The sequence below is a fragment of the Barbus barbus genome (assembly GCF_936440315.1).
Source record: "Barbus barbus genome assembly, chromosome: 2".
NCBI lineage: Eukaryota > Metazoa > Chordata > Actinopteri > Cypriniformes > Cyprinidae > Barbus > Barbus barbus.
In genome coordinates, this window is record NC_136730.1 from 30,639,596 (window position 1) to 30,667,523 (window position 27,928).

A 27,928-nucleotide genomic window follows, 5' to 3' on the forward strand; every position below is an offset into this window, starting at 1 on the left:
GAAATTAAGGGTCATTAAATTGTCAAAGCAAGTAGGTGCTGTGTATCTGTAGAGTATATTCTGTAAAAGCATTAGGGCCATTAATGAGGAGCAAAAAACCTTGTTACTGCATAATAAAGAAGTAGGAAGGTGAGCAGAAGTGGCCATGCTGGGTAGCAGCTGACATTATGACTACATAGCAGTCAACCAATAAATAAATATAAAAATACAAATGTGACACACACAACTAAACAAGTAACCAAGACAAGAAGTCTTACAAATGAAATACAAAGCCTGAAGGAGCTGCAGAGTTCAAAGTCTTAGTGGAGTAAAGGTTTATCGATAGTAAATTATATTAAGACCACTACTTAAAACCACTACTTACCAGTATATGAGTGTGGTAAGAAAAAATATAGTATAAAAAAGCACTTACGAGAATTTCCAGTAAGCAGTGAGCCATCTAAAAAATAGGAAATATCAGATGAGTCCAGAAATGTACTAAATGTACAAAATATCAAGCATATCGTAAGTAGTCTAACAGCCAACTGAGAAGATTTTCCAGAGCTGTCAATCATTTAACTTTAAGAAATAATGGAAATAATACAAATAATGGTAAATATCAGAGACAAGATATCACTTGTAACAGGAAAGTAATGTTTCTATATTATCCTAAGCAAAACTCCATGATATAAATGCAATGTAAAATATGTAGCCTATTGTAAAATATAATGTGAAATATATTGTAAAAATGTGTATATTTGAAAATGACTGTTTTTATTTTTCTTATTAAATGGTTCCTATAAAATCAGTGAAGGCAATATCATGTAAATTATTGTTTGTGCGTTGAAGTAAACAGCAGAGGGCAGTATACAATCCTTCTCTTCATGTTCAATAGCTGCAATAAGGAATTTGCAGTAAACCACTTAAAGGATGCTGACTCATGACACTGGAAATATTATATATCAGATATAAACCAGTTAAAAGCCATGCTAACCCAAACCATGTCCTTAAAGATCATATTTCTTCTGCAGTGCAAAAGACATTGCACGAATAAGGCACCGTATAGATAATTGGCATCTTTAGTGCATCTGGTTAGAATCAGAACAACAAAGAAACAAAGACTATAGGCCTACTAGATATTTGTCTGTCATGTGATCTCCCGGCACAAAAATAAGATAAAAAGATTAATTGATTATTGATCAAAAATATATGATTATAATAAGAGAAAATCTTGTCTGTGGTTGTCTTTCAGTAAGAAGCGAAAACATCTGTTTTTGAGAATTTATTTATTCTGGATTGCATCCAATTTTCTTGGCATAATGAAAAGTCATTTGCAGATGGAGCGTAAGCGTTTGTTGCAGCTGATAACCAATAGCAGGACGTCTTTCTGCTCCTCCTCCTCTGCTCCCGCCTCACGGAGTGGGCTGGTGGCTGCAGTTGTCATGGAAATGCAAGAAGTCCCTCAGCTCCAGATTCGGTTACCATGGAAATACCGCTAGGAGATGCTTCTGCAGGTCCTCGGGAGAAGCGCGAGATTATTCAGCACCTTGGACAGCAGCGGTGCGTCGGTCCTCCTTTCTGCCAGACGCGATACTCTATCCTTATTGTGATTGGAGAAATTGCATCAGATCACCAGCTTGATTCAGTGAAAGAACACATTAAACAGGGTGAGTCGCCAACTTTTGGGTTTTCTACCTTTGGGTCAGCATGAAGAGTTCAGTAGTCACTCATGTACATAAACCAGACAGACGTGATTCAGATAAACAGTGCAGAACCGCTAAAGTGAAACAGCTGTTAATATTTGAGCATCATACAAAGACACTTAGGTACTCATATGCAGATGATATTTGATCATTATACACTGAAAGAATGGTGCAGAAACAATTTTTAGAAATTGCCAGTAAATTTCACAATTACAAAGAAACAGCAAGTAACGCGTTGAATTAAAAGTGACATTTTAAAATTGAAAACCTGGAATAGGATTTTCTTGCAATGTATATTCCTATAATCTTTGCTATTATTTTTATTTTTACAGTGTATATGGCAAGTCTCTGTGTACCTTTTGTGTAGGATATTGTTTATCTTGTGACATTTTAGCATTGCGTGCTATTGATTTATTAAATGTGCATCTAACAGGGATCCTGTCATGGGACATTGATTTGACCATTTGTGACTTGAATAAGGAACTGAAGCTCTTTGAAGCAAGACACTCTGCCCAGTTTTCATCAGAGGCGAAAGGTCAGATATTAAAGTTTCAGAATGATGCATGAGCTTTAAATTAAATTTACTATTTTAACCAGCAGCATATTACAGTATGTGATGTCTAGTAGCAACGTGTCTTTGATTATTTATTGATTGATTTATTTTTCTTTTTTAAGTGTACAATGTTTAAAACTGCAAAATGTAAAAAGGTGCATTTACATAGCCGAATTGAAGCTGCTCTGTGTCTTCTTAACACTCAGTGTAAAGGCGCATAAAAAAAATACTGCATAAAAACCAGAGTGATTTATGCCTGTGCAGACCAACCTCAGCCCCTAGTAAACGTATACAGCTTTATTTGCTTCGTAAATGCATTCAAGCCCTAGTAAACGTATACAGCTTTATTTGCTTCGTAAATGCATTCATGGCACTTCTGGCATAAGAAACACCTGTGATGTTGTGAGATTCAGAACATATGTTCTGTTTACTCTGTCAGAATCACAGTATTTGTGATAGCAGGTAGCTTCCTGCCATTTGACAGCTAATAGATTATGTGAAGGTGAGAAGGTGAGTGTGAGACAACAGTTATATGAAATCACAGGGAGAAAGATTAGATTGCATTGATGTAAGGCTTCCTGTGAGGCTGCCCTGGCAAACCCACCTGAGGTGCCACAGCCAATGAAATGGCAGCATTCTGTAAATGCACGCTCAGTTATGGCTCTGTTTGCATTGACAGTAAGCTTCTAACATTTGTATGTGGTAAATTCTTCATAAGAGTACATGCAGTTTGGAGTGTGTGAATGTTGTTTTCCACCCGGGTTATCTGCTCTTGTGATTCAAGGATGTTTATAATTCATAATTGATCAAGATTCAGATCAGCATGTCACCTGTTAATTTGTATATCTCTTTTCTGCCAATGAATATCGTTCCATAAGAAATGAAAGCAACAAGCTTTGCATGTTTCCAGGCAACACACAGACTAACAGCCTATCTGGAACAGCTATGTGGGTGGAATAGTGTGACACTCCTGGGATTACACGACTGTTATATTTTTTAAACTTGTGAATTTGTGAAGTCCTTTTATATGTGTAAAAGGAGAAGTATCAGTAACACTTGAGTTAAATCAGTAGCACTTGAGTTATATAATAAATAAATAAAAAAAAATAATTGTAAAAATTGTGTGTTTAAAGGAATTGCCCATCAAATAGTGGAAATGTGCTGACAATTTACTCACCTTCAGGCCATCCAATATATAGATGAGTGTTTCTTCATCAGAACAGATTTGGAGAAATTTAGCATTACATCACTGGTTCACCAATGGATCCTCTGCAGTGAATGGGTGCCGTGCAAATGAGAGTGCAAACAGTTGATAAAAACATTACAATCTATCAGTTAATGTATTGTGAAGCAAAACATTTGCATCAATCAATCCATGAAACAATCCATCACATTTTAACCTCAAAATGATGTTTCTGGCAAAGAAATAAATCCTCTGTCCACAATATTTATGCAGTTAAAATTCATCTTATATGAATAAAGTGGGAAATGTACAAAGGTCAAGCACCGTTTAAAAGGGAAAACAGTCCAAAACAGTTTTAAACAAATATATCAGTGGATTTTTATGTGAGAGGACTGGATTTTCACTGGATTTCACAAGTGATGTAATGCTAAATTGATCAATTTATCTGTTTCAATGAAGAAACAAACTCATCTACATCTTGGATGGCCTGAGAGCAAGTACATTTTCAGCAAATTTTTATCTTTGAACTTTTTCCTTGACACCCACACATATACACATACCACCTTAACGTTATTTGATCTATTATAAAGAACATAACATTTGCTGCTATGTTTGTATAAAGTGTTGGCATTTCTGAGCAGCGCAGCTGATAACAACATGCTATGCTGCACACTGCAACCATCAGCAGATATGAAGCTAAAGAGGATAAAGCATTAAATCTAAATTTACTTCCTCTGCAGCGTGGCATACCAGCACCCACCCACCCACACACACACACACACACACACACACACACACACACACACACACACACACACACATGCTTGCATGCACAAGATTGCATACATTGCATAGTCACTCTATCACTGCTTACTTCTTCACCTATTTTTCTTGTCTTTCTTAATCTCTCCATTCTGGGGTGTTGGGCTTCAATATAAATTCTCTGTTAGCCTGTCTTATGCCATATGGTTCCTCATATGTGACTGCTGACTCCCTATCTATCACTGCATGAATTAATCATCAGTCCCTTCTCTATTATTATTTACCATTGGATCATACTATTGATAACAATATCTTATATAATATATCTTCCAAATGATTTCCTCCACCAATTTATATTCAGTAGAGAAGCAGTCCACGTGAGACCCTATCAGTGTATAGTGGAATCTATAATGAGCTTATGGGTCTTATAGATCAGAGTGCTTGCTGGTGGGATGCTATAACTCTTTCAGCACCACCTGAATGTCAGATTTAAATGCTGTCTTTTATCCACTTGCATGTCAGGACATCAAATAGGACCATATCATTGTTAAATGTATTATTCAATAGCTAATGCAGCTGCAGAGTGCTTTTTATCGATCAGGGTTATTATAGTAAACTAAAACCATAAAATACTTTTTGTTTCTTGAAATAAATGGTACATTAATTTATTTTATTTTATTTGTTATTTCAGCTAGTTACCAAAGCAATATTTCCTCTATATTCTATATTAAATAAATTCTATGAACAGTGGCCAATTATTAAGTTATTGTTAAAACAAGCCGTTGTTTTAGTGATTTCCCCAAGCTCTGTGGGGGCAAATGCTGTTTTGCTGTGTGCACTCAAGTGAAGATGCAATTAGCTCTCTGAATAAGGGCTGGACAGATAAAATGATATAATGTTCCACCATCACTGAGGGACAAAAATGCTTTGAAACCCGAAAGGCTTTTTCTCACTCTCAAGGGCAGACTTTGTACAGAGCCAAGTGCCAATCCACTGATCTCTACAGTCCAGCAACCTCAAAAGACAAGGTTCAAACAGCATCGGGGACCAAGGAAACTTTGTGGTTCCAAATGATGTTTGAACTTGGTCATTAGAGGTCAATCACTGCTACAAGTCCGGCATGCAGAGAATAAGATTTCAAGTTAAAGCTATTCATCTTATGCTTTTACTTTAGGTTATTTTTATATATTTAATTAACGAATAGTTTTAATTTTAGCAGCGCTGGGAATCAGAGCATAAACAATGCTGTTCATCTCATCTGTGATCTCTGACAGGCTAAACAAATCAGGTCATTTTTTCCACATTGTTAACTGTGTTAGTTATTATGCTTCCTGAAGACTGGGAAGCTGAACTAAAAATGAAACAGAGTATTTAAAGCAGTTTGTTACCATTTGAAAGAAAACCACACAGAACAACAGAATTTTTTTTTTTTTTTCGAAAGCTTTCAGTTGGGTATACATAGATGCTAAACTAAAGGTTGTTTGTTCATCAGTGAATTTCTAGGATGCATTCATTCAATATCAGAGTTTGACCTAGTCTAGAAGTGAACTGGCCTCACTGTGAACTCCTGTCCACTACAATTACCTCTAATTCTGGCTTGCAGGCAAAAAACTGCTGCTTTTTTCAGCTCAGAGAATATTGGCAATAAGAATCCCTTTGTTATTTCACAGAGCCTGCCTTTTTTTGACAACGTCTTTGTTTCTAAGCTGAGGATTTTTCTACTATTGTTTAGTATAATTCAATGCTTAGTCACGAAACTGACTTCAATCAATAATGAACTCCTGTATTGATTATTAGGTTACAAGTTGGATATTTCACTCGTTAATCTCACAAACCATAAAAAGCATGCCCATCCCAGATGCTTGACAAGAATAATAATGAAAAACTGCTGCACCCACACAGCGTTTGAAGTGTTTCATTTCTTCCGTACATTCCATTATTCCCTAGATGCAGCTTATCATAATGCCCATATTCTCAGTGTGAGATGTATTAGTTCATATCCTGTCATCTATATCTGCAGACTGACTTGCTGGTTTTGTTTACTGTGCGTTTGAGATAAAAAGGTAGAAGTGTGAATAAAATCTTTCTGTAATGAGAACAGAGGAGCAGCTCTCTCTTCTTCACCTTGGTCTCTGACAGGTGGCAGTCACTGCTGCTCTGTTCTGTACAGAAATCATTTTCATTGTTTTAGCCAGCAGTGGAGAATGATGGATGAGGACTGAGCATGCTCAGTATGGCTGGTCTGCCACTCCTGCAGCTGTGCTTGGAATACTGATCAGGACGTGAGTGCAGTGTCATCATGGCTGACTGCTTGTAAATGTCAGAGCACAAAACCAAGTGACTTTTAGTTAATGCAAGGTTAACAAGCACTTGAATAAGAGCAGTTTTGACTTTTGCTTCTATGTTCTTTTACATGATGGAAATGATCTATCTGTCTGTCTGTCTGTCTGTCTCTCTGTCTGTCTGTGTGTGTGTGCTGTCTGTCTGTCTGTCTGTGTGTGTGTGTGTGTGTGTGTGTGTGTGTGTGCCACCAGTACCAGTACAATAACCAGTCATATTTATTTGCTCTTTCATTAGCCTTGTGCAATTTCTTATCTACATGAAGCAGTACAAGCAGGTTTTCATTGTAACAACATTGATTTATGTGTGAGGCTATATCTTTTTTAAAATATATAGATTACATTCATTTTGAAAAGAAAGCCTGCATTTTCTAAGCAGGAGAGGAAGATTTGTTCTTCTAAGTGCTGCTGAATGAATTCCCATATGACCTCTGTCTCAAGAGGAAAAGTGCAAGAGATGAGACATGAAAGGAACCTCTGGTAACGTCAACCGAATAAACTTCAGGACAAGTGAATAGAGGTCAGGAATTTCTTTAGACTGGTGCATTAAGTAAATAAAAAAATTGCAATGTATGTTATTAGAAAATGAATATTTTCTATTTAAAAAAGATCTAATTCCTTTATTGATTCTGAAATAATATGAAGAAAGCGTATTATAGACCTCCCATATGTGTTGCTATTCCCCTATGAGTGGTTGCTTCTTGAAACTTCAGCCGGGGATTTTACAACCAACATAGATGTATGGGTCCTTGAACAATCATTACAGATCCCTTTACCTCCCTAGAGGCAGCAGGGAGGAGGCTGGAATGGTCACCATGGCCCCAGCTGTCTCGGGCATTGTTCAATTCATTTAGATTTTTCAGCAACATGCCACATGTTAATGACTGCGGCCATAGCTCACTGCTTTAATAGCCCTTATGTGTAGCACGTTTGATTGTAAAAGCCTCCAAATATGCAGTTGGGACTTAATTGCATGAGTTTCTATGTGATGCTCAGAACATAATGAAGTCAATAACCAGAGGAAATTGACAGGGCGGAGAAAAATGAGCGATGAGTCTAATAGAGCTGCAACTGTAACCCCCTCTGCACTGATAGAAAGACGAGGAGATGCTGCATTCTGTCAAGTAGCACATTAAATTAAACATGACATTTTGAAGTAGAAAGACTGAAATAGCATTTTCTTGTAGAATGTACTCCAGTAATCTTTGTTTTATTAATAAATTCTCTTTTTGTTTTACAGTAATGCTCTGAGTAAAAAAGGTACACAGGGGTGGTACCCTAAAAGCTAAAAGGAACATCTTTGTACCTTATCTACCCCTAAATTGTACATATGACTACCTTAAAGTTAAATACTTTAAAAGTACATAAAGGTACATAAAGTGTGAATATTGAAAGGGTACCACCACACTGACAGTTTTATATGTAAGTTTATTAAGAAATCATCAAATTAGACTTTGGGTAAGATATTTGTTACTGCAAAATCCAATCTTGGAGATCTACAACACTGAACGTGAAACTGCTATTAAGTGAAGTGTTGATTATCTCACCTTAACATTAGTACAGGAAATGCAAATCTTGTCTTAGACATTATGCCGTATACGACTATAAATCTCTTCACTTATGAAGGCGAAGCAGAGAAGGCTTTTACAAGGGTCCGGTGTGTTTTCTAGCATTGATTAATAATTCATGATGGGCTATTGATTGTGCTCTTTTATACCCCTGCAGTCTGCACATGAACACTGTGCGTCAGCATGCTGCTCAGGCGACTCCAGTCTGCTTGATGGTGGCATTGATTGCAGGGCTGGATCTTGCACCACGGTGAAACCTGAGCCCACGCCCAGACTCTGGAGCAAAAGTCTTAGGAAAGACGGGGGGGGGGGGGGGGGGGGGGGGGGGTATTGTTGTAGTAAGCAAAACCACTGTTCCCCACTGTTAGGGTCTAGAGCATAAAAATAGTGTCTGTAATGAATTTTGACCAGAAAGACATTTGAAGTGCATTGCCATCTAAATATTTCTCTTACAAGAGGCTTTAAATCTGCGGTAATGTGCTAATATGTTACCATTTAGCAAGCTATCATGGGAATGTATTGAAAGGATGAAATAACTGAGATAATCCAAGAGATGGACACAGGCTGTCTAGCAGTAAGGGCGTGGCAGCCAGACTGCTGCTTTGAACAGTTGCTTAGGATATGTCTGGAAGTGTCTATTTATAATCTTGTAATAGCATCAATTTAAATTTGATTTAACAAATGCAAACCCTTTTTGTAGCAGCTAGATGCATTCATCACCTCCGGCTATTAAAAACACACTCATTTAAATGGGGAGTCATCTCAATTATCACCAGTAAAGTATGGAGTACCACAAGGATCTGTCCTAGGTCCTCTGCTATTTTCAATATACATGTTGCCCCTTGGTAATATTATTAGAAAATATGGGATTAGTTTTCATTGTTATGCTGATGATACTCAACTATATATCTCAACAAGACCAGATGAAACTTATAAACTAAGCTAATAGATTGTGTAAAAAATGTAAAAGATTGGATGACCAATAATTTCCTCCTATTAAATTCAGATAAGACAGAGATATTACTTATTGGACCAAAAAACAGTACACAGAATCTCTTGGATTACAATTTGCAACTAGACGGATGTACTGTTACGTCCTCTAAAGTCAAAAATCTGGGTGTTATATTAGACAGCAACTTGTCCTTTGAAAATCATATTTCCCATGTTACAAAAACAGCATTCTTCCATCTTAGAAACACTGCCAAGCTTCGAAACATGCTACCTGTTTCTGATGCAGAAAAGCTAGTTCATGCATTCATGACCTCTAGACTGGACTATTGTAATGCACTGCTAGGTGGTTGTCCTGCATCTTCAATAAACAAGCTACAGATAGTCCAAAATGCAGCGGCTAGAGTTCTTACCAGGTCAAGAAAATATGATCATATTACCCCAATTTTACTGTCTCTGCACTGGCTACCTATTCAGTTCCGTATCATTTACAAAATATTATTACTTGCCTATAAGGCCCTAAATGGTTTAGCGCCTGCGTACCTAACTTGTCTTCTACCACGCTACAATCCAACCCGCTCCCTAAGGTCGCAAAACTCTGGACTTTTGGTAGTACCTAGGATAGCAAAGTCCACTAAAGGAGGTAGAGCTTTTTCACATTTGGCTCCCAAACTCTGGAATAGCCTTCCTGATAACGTTCGGGGTTCAGACACACTCTCTCTGTTTAAATCTAGATTAAAGACACATCTCTTTAGCCAAGCATTCACATAATGCATCTTATAATCTTGTACTGCAGTTATATCTGATCAAATGTACATTATTATTATTCTTTAGCTTGGGTTGAACAAATCATTTTTGCTTAGATGGAACAGCAGCTACGCTAATTATGTCTCTATTTGTTTCTCTGTTTCTGCCACGGGATTAACAGCTTCAGTCTGGATCCAACCCTTAAATGATCTGAGATGACCGAACACCTGAGAAAAGATAATGCCAACCCCTCAGAGGACCTCAGAGGATGCCAATGCTCAGACAACATACAGAATTAACAAATTTTGCCATAAGTTAAATATATTAAGGTTCTGCAATATATAAATATATTGTGGAAACTTAAATTCCTGTAGAGCTGCTTTGCAACGATTTGTATCGTAAAAAGCACTATACAAATAAAGTTGAACTTGAACACTCCCTCAATTAAAACCATTTTTTCCAATGGAATTAGATAAATCATAATTTTCCTCATAGTTATGGCTAATTTTGGTTTAGTTTTTAATGTAGTAGAAATATTCTTCTTTGTTTTGTTAGTAGCTAATCTCAGTATCTGACAGCATGCTCACCCTCTTACTGTAAACACAATTCTGCGCTGGCTCGCTGTCAAAGAGGTGGTCAGAGTCCGGCAGACTGTCTGCAAGAGAATGCTGATGGAGTGCAGTTAATGGGTCAGATTTTGGCAGTCTTGCCCTGCAGCTGTCAGTCTGGGATCAGCTGTACATGAACTGCTAAATGGCCCATCCTTGTCATTCTTGACCATTAGAGCACCTGAGGCTGAAAAATATAGAATTGGTTGAGCTGTTTTAATATTCATTTTGATATTATGGTGCTAAGTGAATATTTTCGCTTTCCTGTTCTGTCAGATAGTCATAAAGTTTTGTGAATTGAGCCTCTCGATACGTTGTAGAGCTGGTGTTTACAATATTGAAAGTGACTTATTAGATAGGAGGAAAAAATATTTTAAGTTTAAATATTACTGTGTAAACTCCAGCAAGATTCAAGAGAGATTTTGACAGTGTTTTTTAAACTTCAGGTTGACAAAAGTTCCGAATATATTTTATTATTATTATTATTATTTGGTATTATTGATCAGGTAGCAAACTGTATTGAATGAACGCTAGAACAAACATTAAACTATAAATTGAAGAGTGGTGAAAGTTATGCTCGCTCTTACCTCCTTTGAAATACTTCAGTTGCTTGAGTATTTGTACAAACCTTAGACAGATAGATAGATAGATAGATAGATAGATAGATAGATAGATAGATAGATAGATAGATAGATAGATAGATAGATAGATAGATAGATAGATAGATAGATAGATAGATAGATAGATAGATAGATAGATAGATATTTTATGTTGTTTATATGTTGTTTGTACTAAACTGACTGAATGTTCTTTATGCAAATTATTATTATTAATTGAATATGTCAATCCATTTAAAAATGGGTTAATACAGGGTGAAAACGGGTGAAATGGAGGCCCTGGAAATGCTTGCTCTAACTCAGTTATCAAATTGCGCCACCTTTACATGTGTTCACCCTACATCTTATTTTAAATTACTTGTATATTCAAGGTCCAATTAAAGACATAGAAATGTACGCTGACATGCTATCACGTTGTTGCATATTTCTCATTCTTCAAGTGTCATCCTCGTAGTATGTAAGTGAAGACAGACTCATAGGCCACTCCCTCTCGCGCACTCGCGTGTCTGTGTGCGCGCTCGCGACGCGCCATAAGCACAGCTCAGCATCAGCAGCGGTAGGTCTAATCGGTCATATAATTCTTCAGATGTTTGATTATTGGCATGTGGGTCAAATATCTTTCTCTCTGTTCGAGGTTGTTCATTCATGAAAGGTTGAATATTGCTGATCTGGTATCATATCAGCCGTCTGTCTAGGTCTGTATGGGTTCTGGTTTGTTCGCGGATTTGTCAGCAGGTTTATTTATCTAAAGGTCGCAAAAACAAGCCGTTTAAAAGCATGCATGATTATGCCATCAGTGATAGTGAATGAATGTAACGTTACGATCGCACTGTACAAGGAATCAAAGATTGTCTTCGACAACATAAACGAGAGAATTTTGGATGAGAAATATGAGTGAGAAAAATAAGATTTATAACCTGTTTCCTCACTTTTGCTTGATTAGATCATTTTCATTAGATCATAGTTCATTTTTTAATGAGCCACTTCATTTTTTTATCACAGTGCTGATACATTTTTGATAACTGAACAATTCCGCATATTGCCAGAAATAGCTGGTTAATTTGTTGGAAACACATTAGGCCTATATATATATATATATATATATATATATATATATATATATATATTTTACTCTGTGACCCAGATCTTAACTGTGTTTCTGATTATTATGGGATGAATCAGGGCTGTAGCGCGCGCGCTCGAGTATGAGGTGGAAAGATGCCAGACACACATAAATCTCGTAGATTACTTAATTAGATATCTCCGTGAAGCAGAAACAGGGTGATGTACTGTGCTCTTTATACGTAGTAAATAATTGCATCTTAAAGGGATAGTTCATGAAAATCCAGTCATCAATTACTTTTAAAATAAGAATGACTGTGAAACACATGGAGATGACAGAATGTCATTGAATGGAATAAAGATCATCTCTGGGGAAAACATCATTTTGTTTCACAGAAAAAAAAGAAAGTCATAACAGCTTGGAGTTGGAACAACATGATGACAGAATTTTGGACTGTCATTTTAAGGAGACAGCATATTTGTCATGTAAAAGGATTATGCAAATGCCTTCAGTATTCACCTTTTTATATGCTCATAACATTTCAATTGAGCTGAGACTATGAAGTGCTACTTGTGTTTAGTACGGCACTGATTGAAATATATCTGCTCTGATGTGGATCGTTCTAAACAACGATCAGCCATTTGCTTTGCTGAGGTCAGCGTTATTGATGGGAGGCGAGAAGCAGCACCCTGTCCCAGTTCCAAATAACCGCTTGTGTGTTTTTACCAGCCCTTTTACACCTGTGTAACCAATTTTGTTTAAAGAGCAAGGCAGGACCAAAAGCACAAGCAATGTTATTGTCCCTCGTCATTAATCCTCAAAAGCGATTATGGATGCAAATTATTTCTGTATCGTTATAAATGGACCCTTGAAGCTTTCAGTTTATCTGCATGTAACAAATAATTTCCAAAACGGGCACTTTAGGGCCAGTGCCCCTCTGTGCTTTGTACAATTTATCCCTTTTAGTCATTTAGTGCATTTAAATGAGCCATTTGTATAACCCCTGCTCATATTCCTCATTCATTGGCTCCAGCTGTTTACAGCATAATGGGGTCCATTACACCACAAGAGCACATACATATGAATGAGAGATCAGCACTTGTTTTTCTTTGCTATAAGGAGACTTTATCTTCCCTGCTTGTTAACAAGTAATTTGACTGACATGAACTTGTTGCTGTGGTTGCAAAGGCACGGATAGGACACTTGTAGTGGTCAGAATTTCAATGCTATGGATACGATTAGGTGGCTTTAATAAGATTACAGCTGCTTATTGAATCGCTATCCCTAGATAACTGTTTAAAAAGTGTTACACACCTCCTCTCTCTCTCCCCCATCTCTTTGTATCACACACAGTGAGGCAGCTGAACAGTGATCAAGGACAAGGACAAGGCAAAGATAAAATGAAATAACACTGGCTCAACAAATGTAATACTTCTTTCATATAGAAATGTAGTGGTTATTGCGGTTGTGTTCAAGGACAGGAAAATGACAATCCAACAACAGCTGAAAATGTTTAAAATGTAAAAACTTTTGATTCTTTTCAGTGATAAATGATGTGTTGCAAAATTCAGCCATGAGACAATCAAATTTACACTTCATTTTCCTGATGAGTGAAGAATTGCAAGTATGGTTTCAGCTGTCAGGATCAAGTTTTATCTGGTGGCAAAGCTAAATTAGAGCTCAGATGTTGCTCATATGGCCATATCTACTTTGAAATAATGATCTCTTAACGCAAAGGCATGTGTTGCTCTTCCAAAATGAGCTAATGAGAGATTTTGGAATAAAGATTTTGGAGTTCAAATGCAAATATTAAGTGAGAGTTTAAAAGTGTCTAAGCCTGTGAGGTAATCAGTCAGTCTCACTAATTTCTTCCCACTGAAAGCGTGTTTCAATCGCCTTGATCACTTGTGTTTAACATATTAATCATAAAAGCCAAAATGGCTTGTGAAGCTTAAAATGCACAAAGTAAAGTTCTTTTCTCGATTGCATTCAAATCTAAGATTGACTTTTACCAAATTAGTCTTAGCAAGTGTAAAATACCTCTGACCCCATTTGTCAGTGTTTTACATTCTCAGTTGAGTGATACTGAATTAGCTAAATTTAGAAACCATCTGCTAAGCTGCTAAATATTACTGTTACTGTGTACATGATTCAAGTGCATATATATCACTTATGGATAGACAATGTATTTTATATGTTTTTTCTTGTTAACTAGGGGCAATTTATATATTTTCTGGTGCTAAAACAGCAAAGTTTCATATCATCCGGATCATAATAAGGAGAGCATATGTTCAGTGAAGTGACCTGAATATTTAACTCTATTGGACTGATTATTATTGAATGAACTCTATTCTTAACCTTATTTAGTGCAATTCGATAACTCACAGAATAAGCCACGCTGGTTAACTGGTTTGCTCCACAATAAAATGACAAAGAAGGAGGAGTTTAATGTCATGGGTAGGTTGATTCAGCATGCTTTCATATGCACAATCATCTTTAGTTAGCTGGGTCCTAGTGCTACACAGTACATACATTGCAGATGACTATGGATATGAAAATATGGATATTTTTATCTCTGGCATCTAAAATTGTGCCATCACTTACATTTACAGTATGCATCTTAGAAAAATCTTCAGAATAGTTTTCTTATAAAAGCAAAAAGCACTTCCACATCCAAATTCTTTCATCTGACATGAACTACAGTAGAATTTACAAATGCAGTTTTTATTTTAGAATGGTAGTAAGGTGAAGGTGTGTGTATGCTCAATGTCACAGGAAACCATGCAGCTTGATTTAGCTGTTCATAACCTTCTGTTATCTGTTCTCCGTCTCAAAGTGAAAGCACATCTGAAGGTCATGTTAACAGATGTCCCAAAGCATCCTGTTAGTTGTGTAGGAAAAGATGTCTTAATGATGCCAAATATCTGGAAGAAGGTCAAAACTCAACCTAGCTTATAAAGGGCTAGAATTATTTGGAGTTAAATATAACAAGCTACAATTCCCTAAAGGTTTCCGTTTTCAAATAAACATTCAAAGTGAGATTATGCCGTTAAAATAGTCTGAAGGATAAACTGAGTTAGGACTATTTGTAGTCCACTGCTACCATCCAGAGTCCATTGCATGATATCACAGGAGTGTAGAGTTTAAAAAAAAAAAAAAAATTATTTCATTTTAAGCTACACTATATTTATCCGTTTTCATCCACACAATTTTTTCTTGCTTGTATCTAAAATCAGACTCATTACATTTAAAATATCTTTATGATAGCTTTTTTCAAGCTCATCACGTTTATCATGTTATGTACATTACGCTACTGAGAATGCGTGAGAAGCCTAGTCAAATCATCAGTGCGCTATTTAAGTCCAAACGCCCTTGTTCCGTTCTCACTGCTGTGAAAATGACCCTATAATATCCCTATAGAAAGATCTAAATCAGTGATGTTTAAACAGCCAATGAGAGGTTTATGCTTATTATAGCCTAATAATGCTCAGGGTCATAAACTTGTTTGTATGTTTCAACTGTGCAATACTGGATTTACATTTTCATCTAGAGAGAGGATTTTTTCACCCTTTCAGAAATGCTGCAATGCGTCGCGCAGCATCAAGACTGGGTCAGTGTAACGCGGCTGGCGGCAATCGCCAGCTCACCATCCCCATGGCAACAGCCAATAGATTTGCTTGCAGGAGCTTTGCAATATTGTTTTGATTGCATGGAATTGAGAAGACTGCTTTCACGGGATTAATGTATTCTTGCACAGCAGCAGGAAGAGACAAAGAAAAATTAATAAACAGTAATGAAATGCATAAAGGCACTGATTGCATCATCCCAATAGGGTTCAGCCTTTTATCTCTGATTTTTCACGGTATAAAATGCTTTAACAAAATCTTAAAAATTGTCAATAAATATGCCATAATTATAAAAATAAGATGAGAAATATGATATGAATATGCAGATTCTAGTGCATTTTAAACATTCAATGTTTTTACCTCCTATTTTTTAGGACAGAGACTTTTGCAATACAAGAGTGATGTTCTTGAGACTGTTGTGTTGGTGAATCCTTCTGAGGAGAATATTGCTATAGAGGTAATTATATATAACCTAATGTGTTTTTTTACTTCTCCAAGTCCTCCCAATTTTTTTTATTTGCCTGCAACCATAAAATCACCGAAGATATCCAGTTATTGTGTTAACTGTCAGATATAACAGTAAATGCATTCTCTTCCTTTTCCAGTTCAGAACACTGCTCTGTGACTCAGCAGGACATAAGTTATTGGTCCTAAGTGGGCAAAGTACTGAACAGAACGGTGACATTATCCTGCAAAGTGGAGTGTTTGGTTGGAAAAATTTATCTGACATTCTCTCAAGTCGTAGGGTAAGTGGCCACTGCACCATTATAGGTCTCATGATATTTCACAGCACTTACTTAACAGCATTTACATTTTGTGCTGATTTTTTACATTTATCTTAAAACAAAACTAAATTAGATTATTTTTTTCTTTGTAGATTAAAGATCTCTTAAACCAGCCATCTGCAGGTCAGCAAGCCTGTTTGACTGTGTCCTGTAGAGGAGAAGGGGGCTGGAGCTCCCTAGGGTACGTACAGGAGCAGAGCATACTGAAGTACAGACTGAACCCAGAGCCTGTGCTGCCTGAGATGGAAGGGGTGAGCGAGTTTACAGAATATGTCTCTGAGACAGTGGATGTTCCCTCTCCTTTTGAGTTGCTGGAACCACCAAATTCTGGAGGGTTCCTCAAGTTGTCCAAGCCATGCTGCTATATCTTTCCTGGAGGAAGGGGTGACTCTGCTTTGTTTGCAGTCAATGGTTTTAACATTTTAATCGATGGTGGATCAGACAGAAAATCTTGCTTCTGGAAGCTGGTCAGACATTTGGATAGGATTGATTCTGTTCTCCTTACCCACATAGGAGCAGATAATCTCGCTGGAATAAATGGACTGTTACAGAGAAAAATTGCAGAGCAGGAGGAAGAGAAGAGCCGTGGTTCAAATACTTATGGAGACTGGATGAAAAACCTGATCTCACCAGAACTTGGTGTTGTGTTCTTTAATGTACCAGAGAAGCTGAAGGTACCTGAGTCCACGCTGAAAGCAAAGAGGAGCATTGAGGAGGCCTCTCTCACATTGCAGTACCTTCAAAAACTGGGCATCAAACCTGAGCCTCTATACAGAGTTATGAGCAACACAATTGAGTCTTTAACACTCTTTCACAAGTTGGGTGTTGGTAAACTAGACATGTATATTCTAAATCCTCTCAAAGACAGTAAGGAAATGCAATTCTTCATGCAGAAGTGGGCTGGTAACAGTAAAGCTAAGACTGGCATTGTCCTGGCCAATGGCAAAGAGGGTGAGATTTCAGTTCCTTACCTCACATCAGTGACAGCTCTGGTTGTGTGGGTACCTGCCAGTCCAACTGAAAAGATTGTCAGAGTACTATTTCCTGGAAATGCCCCACAAAACAAAATATTTGAGGGGCTTGAAAAACTGAGGCATCTCGATTTCTTGCGATATCCAGTAGCCACTCAAAAGGACATGTCATCTGGAGCTCCACCTTCACTGATTAAACAAACTAAAATGAAGCTGAGAACTGATAGCAAAGAAAGTCTCAAGTCATCCCCTAAAATGTCTTCCACTACAAAAGCAAGCAAGAAAGAGGCAAATGAAGACATTGAGTCAAAGAGTGACTCTGTAAAAGAGAACAAAGTTGAAAAGAAAGATAAGAAAATAAAAGAGACTGTTAAAACTCCCAAACCACTTAAACCCAAGACAGCGTCACCCGATTCAATTAAGCAAGAGAAAAAGAAGCTGCTGAGAGAAAAATCTCCTAAAAAACATACCAAGGAGAAAGCATCTAAGATGGAGGAGAAGAAAGATCAGGAAAAGAAAGACACAAAGAAAGAAAAGGCAGATGTAAAAAAAGAGGACATTAAAAAAGAACTCAAAAGTAAGGAGGAGAAGAAAAAAGAAAAAGAAAAAATTAAACCAGAGTTGAGAAAAATCACGAAACCTGACTTAAAGCCCTTCACCCCTGAGGTCCGGAAGACTCTGAACAAAGCAAAGGTTCAAGTAAAGCCTAAAACAGAAAAAACCAAAGCAGCTAAGGAGCAAGAAAACAGGCCAGCTGCTAAGCAAGCTTCAATAGAGAAACGGGAGAGTGACAGGTCCTTAGTCTCCTCCCCAGAAGATCTTACCAAGGATTTTGAAGCCTTGCGACTGGAGGAGGAGCTATCCAAGCCCACGGAGAGCAAAGAGCTCGCAGATTTTCAGCCTGTAGCGGATAGTGTTGTACCTCACATTGAATCTCCTGATGAGGGAATAACTACAACTGATGTTGAGACAGAGTCCCCTCATGAGGAAAGGGTACTGTATGGAGTAAACAAAATTAAATCCCCCTCTAAAACCACTGATAGATTTGAGGATGAAGGCGCTACTACAGAAGATGACATAGAGGATGACTATACCTCAAAACAGAAAAGTGCTAAAACATATGACTTTTTGGAGATGGGCAAAAATAAAGAATGCCAAGAAAAAGCAAAAGAAGAAGAAAAAGAGTTTGAACTGAAACCTAGAAAGAGTGACAGCGAAGAAGAAGAGGATGTAATTGAGAAAGCAGAGCTAGAGGAGGCAGAGGGTTTAGTGCATGAAGAGGAGCTCAAGTACAAATCTGATGAGGCTAGGAAAGAAAAACTTGGCAAGGACTGGGAGACAAAACAAAGTGACATTAAATCTGCCAAACCGCTGGCTGCTGCAGAGCATGTTTCATTCATCCAAGATGAGACCATTCCAGCTTACTCTGAGACAGAGCAGACCATTTCTGATGAGGAGATTAATGAGGAAACAGAGGAGCGAATCCCACATCTTCAGTATGATGTCGGCACTTATGACATCTCCGTTCCTGATGAGCCAGGGACTTTTGACACCATCCACGGCATGAAACCACCAACCATCTCTGTTGCTTCTGAGTTGTCATCAAAGGGTTTTGCAGTAGACCAGGAGCCAGTCCTATCAGCTTATGCAACCAATATATCTGCGGCTCCATTGGCTGAAGAAGAGCATATATCATCAGCCACCTCCATCACTGAATATGACAAATTATCATCTTTTGCAACATCTGTTACTGAAGATCAGTCTATAGCATCTGTGACTGCACCACCTACTGAAGATGCAGGAAAAAGTTCTATACTCTTAGATACTGTAAATAGTATACCATCATCCGTACAGACAGATGCCACTCAAGGAAAGGAGTACCTCCACTCTGCTGGAACTATTTCTCCAACTTCGTCCTTAGAGGAGGATAAGTGTTTTAAATCACCTTCTTCAGAAGAATATCAACCCATCGTGCCAGAAACAGAAACTACAGTGAAGGCTACTGTTCCCACAAATTATGAGGATGAAGAGGATGAGGAAGAGGATGAGGATCAGACACCGAATGTTGATATGCCACTTGGAAAGCTCCATGAGGGTTATGCATCTGCTACCATGCTGGAAGAGCAAGCTTATGATAAATTTCCCTTATCAACTGCACCTATTCCTCAGATGATCACACAAGAAAAAGAGGAAAAGGGAATCTCACTCTCTAAGGATGAATCTAAGCTGGGCACCTCTGAGAAAAGTTTGCCTTGCACCTCAGAGACAAGTATTATTTCAGAGAGTGAAGAAAGATGCCTCAGCCCAGATGACAGCACTGTGAGGTTTGCCTCACCTACTCAATCAGGACCGACCAGCAGTAGCTACTCTCCCACTGAGGAGAGGTCACAAAAGCCACTGATTATGGACAAAGAGGAAAAACTAGATAAGGAGACATTTGATTCTCAGAGGTGTTTGGCCCAAGAGGCTCCTGCTGACAAAAAGTCTGTGAAAATAATTGATGATGAAGTGGATCCTTTTGGAAAGGAACTCTCCGGAACTAAACCTGCATTATATGACTCAGAAGAGGATGAAGAGGAAGAGAAAGAAGATTATTATGGAAAAGAAAGCTATACAGTGTGTGGTAAAACTAAATACAAAGAAGAGAGGGAGTGCACTTTTCTTGATGAAGAATATTCTGAAGAGACATCACCCCTAAAAGAGGAGAATCTGTTTGAAAATGAGAAAGAATCTGTTGATAAAGAAGATAAACCACAAAATGTGACCTACTTGGGCCATGAATACAAATCCCAGATGCTCAGCTCAGGAGAGGAAGATGAAAGTGAAACCGAAGATGGTACTTACTCAAGCGTAAAAGTACCACAGGGCAAGTTAGATTCCATGTCAGCAAGCCAAGGCATAAAAGATGTGTCATTCTTAGAGATAGATGACCCAAAAGTGCTTTCTAAAGACAGCGATAAAAGTGTTCACTTCAACTTGTATTCCTTCCCTGAGTGTGAGAAAGGCCTCAAAGGGGAAATTGAGAGGGTGGTTAGGCAAGATACACCCTATGTTGGGAAGAGCTTTACATACTCTGATGTGTACGACAGTAAATCGAGTTCAGTGGATTCCTACTCTCCAAATCTGCCAAAGGAACACACTTTTGATGATACTGATGTTACTCCAAAGAAAACAGAAAATGAGGATTCCCTAGATTCTTCCACTGGCAAGATATCTGACCTTAAATCATCGGAGGAAAAGGAAGCATCATCAATTTCATATAGTGAAACACAAGGTATATATGGCTCAACACAGTTAAAGGATACACCTGAAGGAACATTCTCTGAGAAAATAAAGGAAGTTGAAGAAAAGAAAACTGAGAAAGACTCATCTGTTTCAGCAGAGAGAGACCCATTTTCAGTTAAATTTGAAAAGCCAAATTTCAGTGGAATGGCAGAGGGTGGTGCATTACAATCAGGCCATTATGCAACTGACAGCTTTAGCTCTGATTACAGTGCTAAAAGTATGAGTTCTGTGTTAGGCCAGTCTACATTTAGCACAAAAGAAGTCAAGGCTGGAGACATGAAGATGTTTGCTGATGGAGAGGATGAAGATGAAGAAGATGAGGAAGATGAAGATGATGAGGATGAGGAGTATGGAGAGCATGTAAGTGATAGCGATACAGAGAAAGGTGCCAAAGACAGACAAGAGAAAGATGCCCAGCACTCTCTAAGTAGTGTCATCAGCACTGTACCTACTCAATTCCAGGATGTAAAGAAAGACACCATTACACAGGACTACAGCTTTGGCTCTGACACCTATGGGAAATCTTTAGGTTCATCAATATTCGAATCCACTCTAAGCCATGAGGGCCCCAAGGACTCATTGCAAACTGTTAAAGGCGATGCCTCATCTTTTCATACTAAAAGTCATATTACAGGCTCGTCTGGATTTGAACATTCCTCAAGTGAGGAGAGAGATGAGTTTGTCGAAAATTACGAGAAAGATGTCAAGACATATTTACCCCTTTCAACAAAGTCGGCTGAAGATAAATTCTCTACTCACTATGATGGCAAAGGTATTGAGTTTGACAAGCAGAAGACACCAGATGGAGCAGAGAAAAAAACGGGAGACCCTGTTTCATTGGGCTTCAGTTACACAACTATGTCAGCCACAGCATATTCCTCTTCCTCTTCTTACAGTCATTCCTCATCAGCTTCAGCATCTCTGTCCACTAGCCGCCAGTTTGGGGATGAGATAGAGATTCCAGCCAGTACTGGATTTGAGTACTCATCTTTCAAAGATGAACATTCTCTAGTAATGGACTCACCCTTCTCTAGTTCTGGTGGGCAGGCTAAGGATGAATATTTGGAAGTGTCTGAAAAGCTGACCCCTGCAACCACTACAGCTGAATCCACCTCTAGCCTTGCGAGATTCTCACCATTATCACCTTTTGAGGAGATCAAGCCTTTCCCTCCACATGCTGGTACTTGCATAGGTGATAAGAAAGAACCTGTTTACTCTACAAGCAGTATCTCAGATCAAGGTCCACAAAGTCAGTGCTTTTACAAATCGGAGTGGGAAGAGGACTCAAGATTACAAGATGAATTTGGTGCAACTGGGCCTTATACCTCTATGCCTCCGACCACACAGAAAGACACCATGCCTGAAGACCTGTATGGTGCTTCATCAACCCTTAAATTTGAGTGCCCTGAAAAGCAGTACTATGAAGACACAGAGAGTAGTGAAGAAGAGGACGATTATATGTATGAAACTGAACAGGATAAACTTCAGTACCAAAGATCTCCACTTACAACTCAAGCAGACAAGAAAGATACCACATTTTCCTTGGGTGAGACACTAACAAAGGACATATCTTCTGGTTTGGGAGCCACTATCCCAGATGCGCTTACCTCACATACTTCCTCTTTCCCTGAGCCCACAAAACCAGACACAACAAATGGGTCTGCAGAAGTTAGTTTGAGTGCACCAGAGGCTTTTGGAGGAACCAGCAAGGTGGGGATAGGTTCGTCAAAAATAGAGATGCAAGGCCAAGAATTTGACGTGAAGAAAATTAGAAGCCCAAGTGAATGGGAAATGCAGCAGCAACGAGACATCTACCCAGGAGCATCCCCACCTCATTATCGACATGAAGATGAATATGAAGAAGAAGAAGAGACTGAGCCAGAGCAGCCAGCCCGTCCTCTTTCTCTTTCTTCCAAAGACCAACCTTTCCAAACTTCCTATTACGCAGATGATCCAAGCACACACGATGATGACTTTGACTATCCTTCAGATGTTGGTATCCGTCCACATTCATCCACAGCTTCTCCAGGCTATTCCTCTTCTGAGTACAAGCAGAGAAGAGGAGACACATCTCCATCCTTTATCAATCCAAGCTTATGTCAGCTTTCAAGCGATGAAGAAAATGAGGAACAGAGAAACCAAGCATCCGATCAACAGCAACCTTCGGGGAAGACCAGATCTCACAAACAACCCCGTCACCACTATCACAGTCATCAGGGCGAGGACAGCGAATTGCAACACTTATCTGGAGCCATGGCTGCTGGGATTAGTGCCAGTGGAGAGGACACCCCTCCAACCTCCGTCAGTGAGCCACTGCATTCTCAGTCAGATTCTGATGTACCACCAGGTACGGAAGAGTGTCCATCAATCACAGGAGAAGGAAACAATGACTCTGATGAGGATGCAGATTACCTGCCTGTAGATAAATCATCTGGAGCATATGGGGGGAAGCATTACTCATCAAGGTCACCTACTAAAAGTCACGATCCCTTCCCGTCACCAATGATGGATCCTCCACCTTGTCCTCCTCGCCCTAATGTATGTATGGTTGATCCTGAGGCCCTGTCAAGCCTAACTGAAAAACCAATCAAGAAGGATTCCAAATCAAAGGGTTTGCGTAAATTAGGCAAGACAAAGTCCTCATCTCCTGCTCGGAAGACTGATGCCAGGCGGAAGAGGTCCCCATCCAAGGAGCCCTCCACTCACACCACTTCTCTTAGGAAGAAGGAAATGGAGGATGATCTGTCAAGGTCAAGCCACAACACCGGCAAAGGCCTTGTCAATGGTCTTAAGAACAGTGCGGGTATAAATATAAACATTTGAATATGCAAATAGAACAGCTGTTTTGTTTGCCAACGTCACACTAACAGCAAGTTTTTGTTAATTTTAATTTCCCAACAGGATCAAATTCTGCAAAATTCAGTGCATCTGTGCCCCCTGGTCCTCCTGTCTATGTGGATCTGGCCTACATTCCCAACCACTGCAGTGCTAAAAATGTGGACCAGGAGTTTTTCAAACGTGTTCGTTCTGCATATTATGTAGTGAGTGGAAACGACTCCAGCAGTGAAGAACCGAGCCGCAGTGTACTAGATGCCTTGCTAGAGGGGAAGGCACAGTGGGGATCCGATCTACAGGTATAATATTCGTTAATTGCTCTCTCTGTTGTTGATGTCAATATTGGAACTTTGTAATTTGCTGATTAATTTGATGGATATTTTATGGATGCTATGCATATGAATTTTTCTTTTCCAGTCAGTTTCAATTTCAGTGAAGATTTGAAATGGTTCAAAATAGCTAAAGCCATTATGCATTAATGTCATAGTATATATTAATGTCTTATTCTGTCCTATTTGTAGGTGACATTGATACCTACTCATGACACAGAAGTGACCCGCGAATGGTATCAGCAGACCCATGAGAAGCAACAGGAGCTGAACATCATGGTCCTGGCCAGCAGCAGCACAGTTGTGATGCAAGACGAGTCATTCCCAGCCTGCAAAATAGAGTTCTAATTTCAACATGGCTCCCAGGTTCACATCTTTACTCTCAAATGGTCCTTTGCAGCCTTAATTGTAGTTTACTCAGTGCAAAATTCTTAACCTTTTGCTTTTTAACTTCCCAAGGTTTAAAACAGCACATCAAACAGCAACTTTGATTATCATTTCTTGGTAATGAAAGTTATTAGAGTGCAGGAGAACAGAAGGAAGACGTGCCTTTCACTATATACTTTTCAGGGTGGCTTTTCCCTTTATGTTGTACAATGCTTACACACATACATGAAGTAAATGGATCTCTAAAATTATTAACCCTTAGATTTTGGTCCAGGGCCTGTTTGGGCCAGTTTTCATGGTTATATTGCCAGTTGTAATTTTATACTGAACAAGGTTACCAAATGAATGTGCTAAATACAATAACAAAGTTAATCTAAATAGCCTTGTTTACAATGGCATCTAAAGCACAAGTATACCTCTTCACTTACTTCTGAACAAAAACACCAGAAATTCCCTGATACTGCAGCTAAACTAGATGAGTTTCTCCTGTTTTCATCTGATTAGTTCATCAATTGATACTGTTGCTTTGAGGCCCTGAGTTACACATCCTGCAAGATCCTCTTTCATTGCTTCACACATACTGTACATTCACTATATATACAATAATCATCTATTAATCAAGTCATAACACATTCAGATATCTACTGTGCAAATAGCAATTGAGGCTATATACCTCAGCAGAGAAATGAATCAATACCTGGGTGCTAGTATTTCAGAAATAGGAATTTAGGAAAAATTTTAACAATTAAGATACATAAGCTGGAGATGGAGTTATGCACAAATTACTTTACATTCCTGACTCAGAGATTAATGCTTTGAATTTGTATAGTGGAATGATGGCATCAACAACAATGTTAAAATGATAATAACAAAAATAATATATTGCTACTAGATCAGGACAAAAATTTGTTTGTAAACTGATTCTAAAAACGGATGTTTAGATGGTAAGTTTATTGTCAACGTTGAATAACAGAGTGGAATCAAATCTTATTTTGTCATTTAATGTATAAAGTGTATGTTCGCAGAGTTTATGATTATTTTTAGTGTTTATGAAGTTCAGAGGTATGTTTTATTACTGATTTTATTCAGTTTTGAAGATTAACACCTTGTAATGATTTCCCCCTTGATTTCTATTGGTTATAAAATGTATATAGGACACATTTGCTTACTGTAAAGGAATGGAAATATAGGATGACTGAGAATACATATGTAAGCCGAAGTTTCCGGCTATAGAAGTGCATGGTGTTCAGTGAATAATCTATGTATGAAAGTCTTTTCTCTGTCTTTGTGTAAGGTTACATGAAAGATATGAGCCATGGATACTGCACTTAAATCTATTCCAAAAATGTTAAGTTGTTCAAAGCACTTTGTGGCTATTAAATGGGACATAAACCTCAATCAAAAATCATAAATCCTTACTTGCAAGAGCTGTTATTTTCCAGTCAATATGCGATGAGGATATAGATTACATTTTGAAATATAAAAGTGAATTCTTGACCACCGATTCAAAGACACAAAGCAAGTTCACTACTTCAGTCTGTTTAGTATTAGAATTAGCAGTAATGGATAGCAGAAAACATGCTGTCATGAAATGCCCAGAATTGCAGACATTTTTCTTTGTGTATTGTCAGCAGTGTAACTTATAAGGCTTAAAATATAAGGTTTAAACTCTTGTCACAGAGCAGGATCAAAGATGAGAGGGATGATGATTGTGTACCATCGTCTGATGAATAGAAAACTCTGTAAAAGTACTGTATGCATTGCATGTATATTACCATAAGGTTGAACATGCATTTGAGTACTGCTATGCTTTTAGGTGCTTGGTTTAACTCTTTTATTAAAGAAGGAAGGTTATAAATGAAAATGAAATTTTTCAGTTGCATTTGAGTCAAAAATTAATCTATAATTTTCATACTTTTCGCTAGATGATTTCATTTCTATTTCATAGTCTTGTTCATTAGTCTGTAAAATTTCATTGTTGACCTTCACCTTCAGCTTAGAGTTTTGCTAAGCCGTATTTACAACAGGGCAGAATATGGTTCAGCATAATCCTTTATATTTCTGCGAGGAGCAATGTATGAGGATTCACGTTTAATATTTGCCTCTAATGTTTTTAAGGTGCTGTAACTTTTGATCTACTGGTTATTTGGCTGTACTGCTGACATGGTGAAACCCAGATGTGACTTCGCAGTACCACAGAAATTAACAAACACAAACAAGTACCAGACTGCAGACTGCCAGATCAAGTGACTAGATCACTGATCACATTTTATATTGAAGATTTGTAAGTGTCCGTGTGATTATCTTTACTTTCTTTCTTTTTTATTTTTTTGAAGATGAAGACTAAATGTTCAAAAGATAAAAAAAATAAAATAGTCATGATGTGCTGTGCAAAACATCCCTTAGTTGCCATCTCAAAAGCATCAAAACTTTGAAATATAACATTCCATTGAGCCTAGCTGTTTAATGCATGTGATTTTAAGTTTGAACTTGTATGTAATAGTTCATAGTTATATTAAATAAAGTACTATTTTAAACATATATTTGAATGATAATAGTCTCAATTGTACTGAAAGGCACATATAACCAGACCGCGCTATCATTTCCAGTGTGCAGTGTTGTTAAAACAAAATGCTGTGTACTTGAATTTTATTTTAAATTTTTCTTATTTTCATGACCTTTGCTTTAATTTCTCTCTTTTTTATGTGCAATACTCTGTATCTTTCTTTAAGCTCTAAATGAGTGTCACAAATATGTTGTAGAAAGGTAAACATGATAATCACTAATAAAATATGTTAATGGAAAACATCATCCAGTTTTTGTCTTTCATTGAGTCAGATGACAACGAATCATTAAATGTCTCTCTAATGAAACTCAAATACGAGAATACAGATAAAAGTAATAAAAAGTACGGACCCTGTTTATATTAAGCACCCTTGCTGTGTGTAGGCCTATAATTAATCATTTGATACAATGCAGTTGTACTTTGTAATTATTTGAAAATACTGTCCTGTAATTACATCTGTAATTAAATTCTGTAGTTACATCTATAATTACACTTTTGAACCTACCTCTACCCCTTAAACCTAATCAAACCACCAAACCTGCCTCTAACCTCACACTGTTAAAAGAAATTCTGTACAATTTTCGGTAAAAGCCGGCAGCTGTGGTTTCCAGAATTATACCGTAAAAAATATGGTAGCAATGTTTCAGGTTTTAGGGTTTTAACTTAAATTTACAGTTAAATACCGTAATTTCATCAACTGATATAATGTTAATAATATACTAACCTATTTAAGTACTGTACTCTGTTTTGTACCTTTGTAATACACTGATAACCACCAAAAGCAGGAGGTGATGAGAAAGTCACATGATGAACCAAAGCCTCTGACAAGCAGCTTTTAAATATTAACATATATATAGAAGGTGCAGTGTCATTCACACAAACACTAAACACCATCATGGTAACACACATGAAATGTAAATATTTGCAATAAACATTAATTTAACAACATTAGGTGTAACATACAACACTAATGTACAAACTGATAAGAAAAAATTAAGAAGAAAGTTATTTAAAAAAAAACCAAAAAAAAAACATCAAATTTGAAATGTAGCGCGGGGAATTCTGGGAAGATTC

The 27,928-nt window shown here is 37.8% G+C and overlaps 1 protein-coding gene across 1 annotated transcript; it reads left to right on the forward strand.

Moving 5' to 3' along the window:
* The first annotated feature begins 1,402 nt into the window (after positions 1-1,402).
* On the forward strand, positions 1,403-27,098 carry map1aa (microtubule-associated protein 1Aa). The gene is made up of 7 exons (XM_079428698.1): positions 1,403-1,646; positions 2,116-2,217; positions 16,071-16,153; positions 16,302-16,442; positions 16,574-23,540; positions 23,639-23,871; positions 24,094-27,098. Exons 1-7 carry the CDS (start codon positions 1,463-1,465, stop codon positions 24,247-24,249), a joined length of 7,866 nt encoding a protein of 2,621 aa, XP_079284824.1. The 5' UTR covers positions 1,403-1,462; the 3' UTR covers positions 24,250-27,098.
* Positions 27,099-27,928: the final 830 nt, after the last annotated feature.